The sequence below is a fragment of the Lycorma delicatula genome, chromosome 1 (assembly GCF_047948215.1).
Source record: "Lycorma delicatula isolate Av1 chromosome 1, ASM4794821v1, whole genome shotgun sequence".
NCBI classification, from domain to species: Eukaryota; Metazoa; Arthropoda; class Insecta; order Hemiptera; family Fulgoridae; genus Lycorma; species Lycorma delicatula.
In genome coordinates, this window is record NC_134455.1 from 100,091,068 (window position 1) to 100,103,633 (window position 12,566).

At 32.0% G+C, this 12,566-nt stretch overlaps 1 protein-coding gene across 4 annotated transcripts in view; it reads left to right on the forward strand.

Moving 5' to 3' along the window:
- Nucleotides 1-12,566, forward strand: part of yrt (erythrocyte membrane protein band 4.1-like yurt) — a 213,570-nt gene that overhangs the window by 173,048 nt on the left and 27,956 nt on the right. For 2 of the 4 annotated variants that reach the window (XM_075358187.1, XM_075358213.1), the window contains 3 exons: nucleotides 6,326-6,579; nucleotides 8,784-8,906; nucleotides 10,105-10,263. In XM_075358187.1, coding sequence (XP_075214302.1) covers nucleotides 6,326-6,579; nucleotides 8,784-8,906; nucleotides 10,105-10,263 — 536 coding nt within the window. The remainder of the gene's footprint in view (nucleotides 1-6,325; nucleotides 6,580-8,783; nucleotides 8,907-10,104; nucleotides 10,264-12,566) is intronic. The other 2 variants (XM_075358195.1, XM_075358204.1) reach the window with 2 other exon arrangements.

Sequence of the window (12,566 nt, forward strand, 5' to 3'; positions counted from 1 at the left end):
ATCCCAAGCAACCTTCAGTGATGTGCTCATTTTATAAATGGATCTCCTGTATTAGGTTGATTTGATAAAAACTGTTATAAACTGTAATAAAGGTGTATCACAAGAACTTTCTTTACCTATTCTACAGTTCTAAAATTTCATATAAACATATGTCCTAAAATATTTTTTTTTGTGAGTTACGGCTAGTGAAAGATTTCCTATGGATTTCAGCTACCCCCACCCGAAGTACCTCATTTGGTGAAATGACCCCATTTCACCAAATGAGGTCATACTGAAATTTTTAGCATGTTAATTAAGGAGTAGAATTAGTGATTTCTTATGGTTTTTGGCCTGAAAATTGAATAAAGTAAGTCCTAGAACCATACCTGCAGTATAGCTTTTGAAAAATCTAGGGTGAAAACCAATAAATTGGGGGTAAAAGACCCTATTTTTTATATCTGACATACAATAACTTCCTTAAATGGGTAATAAACACATAGAAATTTTAAACAAAACTTGTAGAGAATTTAATTCTGAACAAATTGGTGTAAGATAGTTGAATAAAACAAAGAAAAGTTAGAAAAATTCAAATTTTATTTGAACACAGAAACTGTACACCAAACCAAAGTGCATTATATGTACCAGTTTATAATAAATGTTCAAAAAAAGGGAATGCCTTCTACTAAATAGAGAATTAATCAAGCCAGTCTCTTTTTCAAAGTATACAAAAACAAACTATTTGTTTTTATTTTTTTGTATTGAAGTGTTATATGAGGGCAAGATAAAAATTGTCTACACTTTTCATTCTAAAATTTATTTACACAAAGGAAGGGACTCAGTACGTACATAATTTTTCTACATAGCCACCTCCCTTGGCAATGCACTTGGTCCAGTAATCCACAAGCTTGCATATTCATTCCAAGAAGGTTAAGTTGGTCGGTCGCAAAGCCACTTTTCTACTGCTCCCTGTATATATAAGTCTGTGAAAAATCGAGAACCTTGCAAAGCATCCTTGAGCAGCTCAAACTGATGAAAGTCGGAGGGAGCAAGATCTGGGCTATACAGAGGGTGTTCCAGTACCTCAAAATTCAACTTGATGGTTTGAAGGGTGTGGCGAGCCATGTACAGGCATTTTCATGCAACAACACTTTCTTCAACAATAGACCTCCGTGTTTGTTGTTGGCTTCAGTTTGTTTCCCAACATTTCACTGTTGATCATAGCCCCTATTCCATGAAATCTTTAAATGTAGGTCCTTTTGCATCCCAAAACAAACGATTAGCATAACCTTTCTTGCTGGTGGCTCAGTGTTGAATTTTTTCTTCATCAGAGATCCTGGGTGTTTAAATTCTGGCTCATAGTTTCTATGCTGAAACCCACATTTCATTTACCAGTGACTATTCTCAAAAATGTATCTTTTTCCTTGTTGAAGTGATCAAGTAAGCATTGGCAGATATCAACATGTTTGGGGTTGTTTTGCTGTAAGCTATCTTAGTGCACATAGTCCACAGACTTTACTGAAGCCAAGCTTGTGATGATTTGATAGGCAGAACTACAACTGATGTTCAAAGAAGACATTGCCTCATTGATGGTAACTCGCCTATTTGCCAGAACCACCTTTTGAGCTTGCTGAATCTTGTTATCCATGGTGGAAGTTGTTAGACTTCCTGGTCCGGTCCCTCTTCCGACGTACTCCCATCTGGCCATAAACTTCTCAATCCACAAAAAAAAACACTTTTACATGATAAAGCTCTGCTCATGTATTATGCAAACTGATAGCAGAATGGACATGTTTACACTATGATAACCAGAAGGCAAATAAAGCGACCAGGATCAAATTTTCAACATGTGACCACAGCCATACCAACTCTAAACACTCATCTGCAGAAGGCAGTATGACAACCTTGAAGATGTATTACGGCAGAAATGTAGATATTTTCTAATCACCCTTGTTCTACCATAAAAGACTTTTATTTCAAGGAATATTCGAGAACTATGGAAGTGTGACCTTTGAATTTTTTCTGTAGTAGTTGATTAGTTTCAACAATTTTAGAGAATAATTTGTAAAAAAAGAAGAAAAAAGTAACACAAATCATTCTCTCATCTTCAGTTATAAGAAATTTTAAAGCCAAGAGATATTACTAAAAGAAATTTTTTAGTAGTGGATTTTTAGTTTTAAAATGTTTACAATCATCACTATCATTTTCATTACTTTTTTCACCTGTTTAATTTTCATTAATAATGTAATCATTGTTTTAATGGTTACTATAACTTTTCTCTCTTTTATCATCACTAAAATCACTTGCGAATGCACTCTTCCAGAAAATATTTTATTTATTTTTAAAACTTAGAAATAAAATCTTGATTATAGCTAATTTACATTACCTCGTTGTCAAAAGGAGGTGGAATGAGGGACCTGCAGCCAGGCATGTCCCTCACACCACCTCTTGTCTTCATATATTTCTGTGCCAAACCTTCTCCTTCATCCTCTTTTAGTTTTCAATCTTCAGCTCAAGTCCTTCTTGTCCTTCTTACTCTTTCTCTTTTTGCTGACCCTTGGAATGCACTTGCCAAGATTCCACTTCTTCTATCTACATGTCCTAACTAGTTGCCTTTTCTTTTGTGTACTTCCCAATAACTGCTCTTTCTTCTTTAATCCTGTTACATATATCATCTCTCCATCTCATTTTCTCCATCCTTGTTTACTTACATCCACATCTCAAAGCGTCAATTGAGTCCCCCTCCTATTCCTTATCATCCATGCTTTACTTCCATACAGCAAGACACTCCATACATAAAATTTGGCTAACCTCTTCCTTAATTCTAAGTCAAGACTTTTACTACCTAGTAATTCTCTCTTCTTACTGAAGGCTTCCTTTGCCATTGCTACCATTCTTTTTAATTCCAATGCGCTCTTCCAATCCTTTATCACCATAGTCCCTAAATATTTGTAATTTTTTACTTTTTTCTATTTTTCCATCCCTTATCCTTACCACTAAATACACTTTCTTGTTTGCATCCATTACTTTAATTTTTTGTATATTCATTTTTATTTCACACTTTTTTATTTCTTCATTCAGGGCTGCTAACAACCTTTGATGTGCTTGTATGCCATCGGCTAGAATTACATATGAGCAAACCTTATTTATCTTATTTTTTGGCCTCCTATTATTCGTTCTTCTCTTTCTTGTAATATATTCCTTATATTTTCAATGTAAATGTTGAACAGTGAACAATGTTGAACAATTTACCATTCCTTTTCCATTTATCCCATGCACCTTCTTATGTTGCATTTTCTTTTCAAGATCCATCCACAATATTATTCCTTCCTTCAACCACGTTTCCCTAACTTTTTTGTGTTTTCCTCCTTAATGCATTTTTTTAATTTGCGATACAACACTCTTTCATTTTTTCTTGTCTTATTCTTATACTCCTTTCTTTTTCAATTTTCTTTAGCATTTTTGTTATTGCCCATGGTTTCTTGGCTCTGTTTCCCTCACAAAATAGTTTGCTTCTTCTTCTGCTGTTTTTGTTATGGCATTTTTTATTGTCTTCCATGTCTCTTCTGGTCTTATTTATCTTTTTGGTTTCTTTAATTTTCTAGTAGTTGTTCTCCCATTATTTCCTTTGAGGATTGTTTGAAAAGTATTGAGCCTCAGCATGAAGAGGGCAGCACTCATCAATAAATGTTAGGCAATATATTCACGGATGCATTGAAAAGTATTCACTAAAGATGGGCAGCTGAATTTAAACATGGTCATACCAGCTTGGTTGATGATGAGTGTTCGCAACGGCCAAAAATGGCAACCACCACCGATATCATCGAAAAAATTCACCAAATGGTACTGAACGACCAACGAATTAAGATTAGAGAGATAGCAGAGGATATGGGCATATCAAAAGAACGTGTTTGTCATATATTAACTGAAGAATTGGATATGCATAAGTTATCCATACATTGGGTGCCGTGTTTGCTCACTTTGAACCAAAAACGCATTCGAATGAACATTTTCAAGGCCCTGTTGATGCAATTTAAGCAAATCAAATCAGATTTTTTGCAGAAATTCATAACTGTACATGAAACATGGATCCACTACTACAATCCTGAGACAAAACAACAGTCAAAACAATGGTTTGTGAAGGTGAACCAACTCTGAAAAAGGGGAATACAGTTCCATCAGCTGGGAAGGTGATGGCAACCAGTTTTTGGGATAGTAAATGAATTTTATTTATCGACCATTTTCAAAAAAGTAAAACAATAATGGGACAGTATTTTCCATCATTACTTGACAAGCTGAAGGCAGAAATTGTAAAAAAAAACGATCACATTTGAGAAGAAAGTGCTTTTCCATCAGGACAATGAGCCTGCTCACACTTCGGCAGTCGCCATGGCTAAAATTCACGAACTGCATTTTGAATTGGTTGACCATTCACCAGATCTGGTCCCAAGCAACTTTTTCTTGTTTCCTAACCTTAAAGTTTTGCTTGGAGGAAAGAGATTTTCATTGGATGAGGAGGTTATCACATACGTAAACACCTATTTTGCAGAGAAAGACACCAGCTACTATTTGGAAGGGTTAAAGAGGTTAGAGCATCGCTGGAAAAAGTGTATCAACTTGAAAGGAGACTGTTGAAAATTTAAACTATATTTAAAGAAAAAATACTTTTTCTATGTTAGGCCCAAAACTTTTCAGACAACCCTCTTAATTTATTTTTTTAAGTTATCTAAGTTGCATTTTTTTTACTATCTTTGCTTTTTCTACTTTCTTTAAAGCATTTCTCAGTCCCATCATTAATAGCAAATGATCACTAATGATACCTGCATCTGGTATTTCATTGGCTTTTTAACAGTATTCCTATACCTTTCATCTACTAAAGTATGATCTACCTGGTAGCATGTTTTGATCCTAGGAGTTACCCACATATATCTCTTTCTTTCATGGTTTTTGAACCAAATGTTGGTTATAAGTGATTTTTTTCTCTTGGCAAAAGTTTACCACATTTTCTTGTTCACCTTCTCGGTCACAGTATTCCAGTCTCCCATCAGTACCTTACAGCAGTCTTTTTATGATTTGATTCAGTCTTCAATACTCATACATCTCTTCAGTATCCTTCTTAATAATTCGTTGTTAGCATATATACTTGTATTATAACTAAATCTTTTGGTAACATCCCAATACTTAATGATATTAATCTATCATTTACATAAAATACTTTCTGAACTTGTTTTGCTACTTCAGTCCTCATAATTATTGCTACTCCAGTTTTTCCCTTTTTTCTTCCAAAATAGAGTACAATAACTTTCTGTACTTCTCATTTCACTTTGTCCTTCCCATCTGTCTTCACTCAATCCTAATATATCCATTTTATTTATCTTAATTTCCCTCTCTAGATTCCCTAATTTTTCCACTCTGTAACAAAGTTTTGACATTCCAAGTCCCTACATACAATTCCTTTAACTTCTTTTGTTGCTTCTCCCTGAGAATCAAATGAGAAGCTATTTTAACTCTGGAACATTTAACAAAAGAAGCCAGCATTGTAACATAATGCAAAGAAATATCACTAGTGTCTTTAATATTCTTAAAATATCCTTAAAATATTTCTTCACTTTTGGTGGCAGTTTCCAACTCCTAGGGCAGAAGAGTGCCCTGTACCCAATACTGCATACTCACTGTCTGAGGAGGCCATTGGTACTTGTAATAAAGAGAAATCCTTATATCAGGAGTAACTAGTCCCTTCATTCATTAGTCGCTTGTACACACTAGCTGTTATTAATATTACAATCGTTGCCCCCTCTCTACCACAGGAAAATCAATATCAGGGGTTTTCCTTAACCAAATCTCAGACCTTTATTAAAAGCATTTCCTAGGTTCTCCAGTTCTTTTAGAGAAGACATAACCTCGTCAAGTAATTCAGTTTTGAATTACTTGATGGACTATTTTTAAACAGTGCATCAATACTTGTAGTAAAAGTTAACAGAATGCAGTGCCAGTGTAGTGGTGAATATAGTAACTTGCTTTAGTAACAGGTTAATATTCAGAAATAATATAAAAATATTATTTTTAATAGATTTGAGGAAATCTAAATTGGACTAGAAGGGAATCAGTGTGTCAGATGACATCATACACACTGGCAGAATAGCAAAGAATTAATCTCAACTAAGCTGTGAAAGTAAGATCTATAATTCCATGCTAACTGTTATGTTAATCTCTTAAGGATGAAGTATGTCTGCTGTTTTTTTATTTATTCTTGCCTTGATAAATTGTGAAAATTTATTTCAAGGTTATTTACTGTATTGCTATTTTCACATAATATTTTTGTCTATCAAACTATTTTTTCATGTAATAGAAACGTTGAAAAGGATGTAGCAAGTGATGTGAGTAGTAAAAAGCAAGTAGAATGCCAGTTGTCATCGACAAATGGAAGTTGTCGCAGTAACAGTTCAACATCATCTCATCATAATGCTGCAATATCTCTACCAATTACTACTGCTACTACCACTACAGCTGTTATTTCTGATACTGAGGATATTATTACATCAAGTAATAGTGATACTACATCAATTGTTGGAACATTAAAAAGGAATAAAAGTAGTAGTTCTGGTTAGTATAAATAAGCAATGGATTTTCATTTCTGTATTCAGTTGTAGTTTGTCAGTGTGTATTTTTTATTCTTCTATCCTACTTTTTAAAATAAATTTTATATTCTTTTTTTCTTCTAATTTTATTCAAATTTTTTAAACTAAACTGTTCGTCGCAAGATACCAATCAGGAATGAACTGTTACTCAATATTAATGTTAGCGTCTGATTAAACTGTTGTCACATAGTTATATTTTTTACTGCATTACTTGGGTGTTTTTATCTAATTGTAAATTTCTCTGATGTGTTCTTACCTGCCTTTTCGGTTTATTAACACTATTGATTTCTTGATTTTTATAAAAATGGGCGTTTTATTTATTTTTTTTGTACAGAGTGATTCAAAGAAATAGGAAATTTTAAAATTTAAATAACGTTAATGAAAAATTCTTTTTAGAAAATTAATTTTATTTCATGTAATTGTACAAATGTTGCCATTATAGGATATATACATTTTAGTTTATTTTTTAAAGATGACATCTTGCAGGTGACCTCCTCTTCTACGTAAACACTCATGAAGTCTCTTCGTTAAATTGTTCATGGTTTGACGTAACATCTCAACTGGAATTTCCGCAATTGCTTCTCGGATCTTTGCCTTCAGTTCTTCCGTTGTAGCAGGTCTACTGTGGAACATTTTGCTTTTAAGGTGACCCCACGAAAAGTAATCGCAAGCTGAGAGGCCATCTAATGTCACCATTTTGTGAAATGACACGTTGTCCAAACAATCGGCGTACAGCTGCCATCGATATTCATGCAGTATGTGACGTTTCTCCGTCTTGTTGAAACCAGACTGTGTTAAGAATTGGTGGAAATCTCTTTTGTTGTTCCACAACTAAGGTTTCAAGCACGGCTACGTAACGAGCCGACGTCACTGTAATCGCAAGACTGTTGTCATCCTCAAAAAAATAAGGGCCTATAACACCGTAAGATGACATAGCACACCACACGGCCACTTTCTGGCTGTGCAACGGACGCTGGTGTAGCTGCGTAGGATTTTCTTGTGCCCAGTATCTGAAATTTTGCTTGTTAATAAATCCACTGAGGTGGAAACGCGCTTCGTCTGACATCCACAGTTCGTGAACAAACTCTTCGTTATCATTTATCTTCTGAAGCATTACATTCCAGAATTGTACTCGCACAACTGCATTGTTCAGTTTCAGTTCCTGGAAGATCTGCAACTTGTACGGATGATATTGCAAGTCCTTCACTAACATTCTTCGAACACTTGAACTATGCAATTGTAAAGATGCTGAGAGATGACGGATTGGCCGATGTGGACTTCGTGTGACAACATCTTGTAAAGCTTGAACATTCTGTGGTGTACGGACGGTTTGCTCACGGCCTGGAGGTTTCTTTTTCATTGCCGAACCAGTTTCTTCAAAATTAGATATCCATGTTTTAATTGCATGTGCTGATGGAACACAGTCGTGCCATCCCATATTAAAATGACATTGTTTTTGTAAAATGCTTTGATAGCAAATGCACGTTGCACACCACTCCAAGGATCCATGACAACTAAATGGCAGGTTAGGTTAGAGAGGCTGGCGCCACTTATCAAGTGGTACCAATCGCCCACGGCTACCAACACAACTTTCAAAATTTCCCATTTCTTTGAATCAACCTGTATTATACTTTTTATGTGCATGTTGTAATTTATTGAAAAAAGATTAGACATCGTTTATGATATATTGCAGTGCTTATTGTTAAATGTATACATACTTAGTTTAATTCATCCTTTTTTTTTTATTTTTGTGGGCATAATTTAATTATTCAGCATATGTATACAGTTCTGGTATGCATATAAGCATACTGGCTTTTATCCACTGGACACAGTGAGACATTTTTTTACCTTTCATTTCATCTACCTCATTTCCTTATAAAAAAGTATTTATCTCTCGTATGTAAAAGATCATAATACTTATCAATAACATTTTTAAAATCTGTTTGTATAAATTATTATGTATTGTGAATCGTGGTAATTTTGCAAAAGTTCTCTGATTATGTCTGCAGTTAATTTTCTTATCTAAATGCAATAACAAATTTATTTTCCACAAAACTCTGTTAAAGGAAAATTATTTAAATTAATTATTTTTTTTTTTTGATACATTATTTTTTATGATTGTTTTTTATAGATCTTTGTTAGCCTTAATAAAAGAGATTTTTTTTGCAGGTGTTGCTGAAGAAAGATTGGACACGTTATTAAAAAGCCTTGCCAAAGATACTACAAGCATTAGTCTTGAAGAGAAAAATGATTCATCTTTTCCACTTTCCAATCTTGGAAGCAAATCTGAAGGTATTTAAAATTTCTACCAAGAATTTTGAGTATCTGGATGATGTTGTATATAGTTAGTTAATAATACGGGCCTTTGTTTTGGTGCTTTGCCTAGTGTATCAAGTGATTTTCTTATCCACCAGTATGTTTACCAAAAATATACTTTCTTTGCTTATCCCATTAACTGTTACATTTTCTAAATAAATTTTTATTAATCTGCTTTTTATATGCAGTTTTTTAATTTAAATAATAATATGTTAATATTTTATTTATTTTGTAATTTTTAGTAAATGATAAAATTTAATAAAAAAATATCTTGTTTACAGGAGGTTATGCTTTAAAAATCTAGTGCAGAGTTTATCATTTAAGAGTAAAGTTGTTGTTTCATTATAAAAGTTGATGGACCTTTTGTAAAGAAGTACTTCTTTACTACGTAAAGCCTTTAACAAATCATTGAATTGTAGTTATGAACCCAAATTTCCTGAATTTTCAGTCAGATTATTTTGATTTAATTGGTTTCATCTTATCTTAAAAAATTTTGTAAAAGTTAGCATTTTCAAAATTCTCCATTTGATGCCAGTTAAAAATGTAACTTATTTTTATTTAAATAATAATGAATGAAATAAAATGATAGTAGTAATATTTGAATGTCACTGAAAAAACGTTTGTAATGCTGAAAGTTGATTTTATTAAAAAATTGATTATATCCAGAATTATCAAATTATTTCATTATTATTTTCTAAATATTTAATCAGTAATATCAATGTAAATGAGTTGTGAAATATTTAATTTAATATGGTATTTTATTGTATTTTGTTAACTGTAGCTGTTACATACCACTTTCATGTTTCTTGTTTTTCTTGATCATAAAAAATATTAAATCAGGTTTGTTGGTTAGATTTCTTTTTTATTTATCAATTAAGGTTTTCATTGTGTTTCTTTTTTAGTCGAATTTCGGTATTCCTAACAATTTCAAGCAACCTAAAATATTTAATGTAGAAATGATGACATGTTATTTATTTTATGATTACTATACCTATATCTTCATTTATTGTGAATTGAGTAAACGTTTTGTGTGCATATTTGGTAGTATGATAATCACTTAGTAGTTACATATAGTTTTTGTCAGTTTAATACCGACACAGTACGTTTGTTTATATTATGTTAACAGTATTTAGCATTTCTGTTAATATGTACTGGTGTAATCTTTTCCACTTAGTAACGAAAGTACGCGTGGGCTGTGCAGATTCAGAAAATGAGGTGGAGCATGGAGTGATCGCTCAGTCTCCACTGCCAAACAATCGCAGTCTTACTCATACTGCCAACTGTGGACCTCGTCCTATTCCTCCAGATCAGCTTAAGTGTAATATACTAAAAGGTAAACTTATTTCTAATATTTCAATGCCGGTAACAGTTGTCTTTTTTATTATTCAGAAAACATGTATTGTTTTTCTTATTTAATTTTAGCATTACCTTTAAACTTGATTGTTTATTAGATTAGGTTAAGCTAGGTTCCTAGCTCAGGTACTACTGCATATAAAACATCTTATGATTTCAAATTAAAATTATAAATGTAATTAAAATTAACCCTTTTAATTCTCATTTTCAAAGAATATATATTAAATATAATTGAAGGATTTGTTTTTAAGGTTTTATTTTTATAATTTAATGATGTCCAAAGAAGTTTCTTTGTTATGAGTTAAAATATTCAAATTATATAAAAATGCTAGCAGCTGTCTTTGAAAAAATTCTCTACTGGAAATTTAGTTTTTATTTAGCCTATGTAGGTTTTTTCTATCTTACGCCCTCTAAATATTTTCTGCTCTTATTTATCTGTTGTTAGTTCTATGTATATGTTTGTAAATATTACTTGAAATAGCCTGCTCACTTTTAATAAGCCTGATATAGATGCATGTTATTCTTGGGAATGGCTATCTATTTTTGAAAGTAGTGTATCTCATTTCAGGTTCCATATAGCTGTTTTACCCACGACTGCCTTAATAAATTTTTTGTATAACTATATTTAAGAGTTATGTAAATACCATAAATGTCAGTAAAGGACCACATTGTGATGAGAATGGTACATCAGCTACATTATCAATGAGACTCTGCAGTAATAAATGTCTCATTTGATCTTCAAAGGGTTAAGATTAGGCTGGAGAAGACTGAAGGGTGATAAATTATAAGATTTAAAACTGAATTTTTTTCTTTGAAAAAATTTTAAACTGATTTTTTAGATACTATTCTTAAAAATAATAAGTCTTTTTTTGCATGTGAACATGTGATTACTTTATATAAATTACATCAGTGGTTTTAGATTTAATTCCAAAAAAAATGTGATCATTTTTTGAACCAATTTTTTTTAAATCTTTCATAGTTTTTGTAATTTTTGCATTTTTGCAAAGTTCTACTTTTTTACAAACATATTTGTTACGAAGCCATGCACTAAAAATTTATCAATTCATGCTGTTTTTTTTAGCATAATAATTCACACACAAATTTTATTTAAAATTTCTCAGAGATCTCAATTTTCTAACCACAGTTTATTTTAGCCTGTAATTTCCATACTTGATAAAACCTTAATTGTTCACTTTTTATTTCCTCATTTTCAAAGTTCTAGTAGGTGGAGCTTTTTGATATAGACTAGTTTTGTCATAATTATGTATTTGTTTTAATTAATCATAAATTTGTATTTTGAGAAATCAATTTTTTCCAATAGATTTACACTTTCACTATCCACACTCATAACTTTTTCAATGAAAAGTTATAAACTTCCCTATCACCTTCTGCTGCTGTTAAATTCGGGGTCCCATTTATTTTCCTGATCATTTAAAGACTTTTCTGAATTAAAAATGGCTTGCTGAAAGGAAGGCATAAACTTTGTCATGATCAGTTGCTTCATCTAAGTGCACATTTGCCACTAAAATAAATCTTGTCTGTTTAGTTACATCATCATCTATATGTATGGGTATTTTTTTGTGAAATTATTGATCTTGTTTATATTCTTTTTTGTATCATTTATCCATCATTCTGGATATTTTGTAATTCTCAGTGAGTAATGTTGTACACTTCCTCCTTTCTAAAGGCTCACAGATTTTCAAATTTTAGTCCTGTAGGCTTTTAATCAGCAGATGATCTGTGTAAACCATTATAATGAATAAGAATTACTTTTATAAAATCTAGTAAAGAACATTAGAAAAAAGAACAATTATGGTAGATTAAAAGAATAGGTTTTAAAGCAAAGAGCACTGGGTTTTAAAGCAAAGAGCACTACCCAACAAATTTAAAACTGAATAAATTCACAAATTGTTTCAGCTGTAGTGGCTTAAGAATGACCTATGCATGGCAAAAGTAACAAGGAGAGATATACAAATCAGATTTCGTTATAAAAATTACATTCTTTTTGGGACTTGAAAATGTCTCTGGTAATAGTTACATTCCTTTCAAGATGATAATTATAGAAGGTGATAAACATTAAGTTTCTGTGATAATCCTTTCAACTGAAATTGATTTTACCACTAAGAGTTGAATCGAGCATCTTTCAATTTATACTGTTTACTATAAGGACAGAATATGTATAAAATCCAATAGAAGGATAAAAATACAAATAAACCAATAATAAATATAGTGCTTTGGAATGTAGTATTTTTAATACTTCAGAGGATAATTCACTGTTCCCAA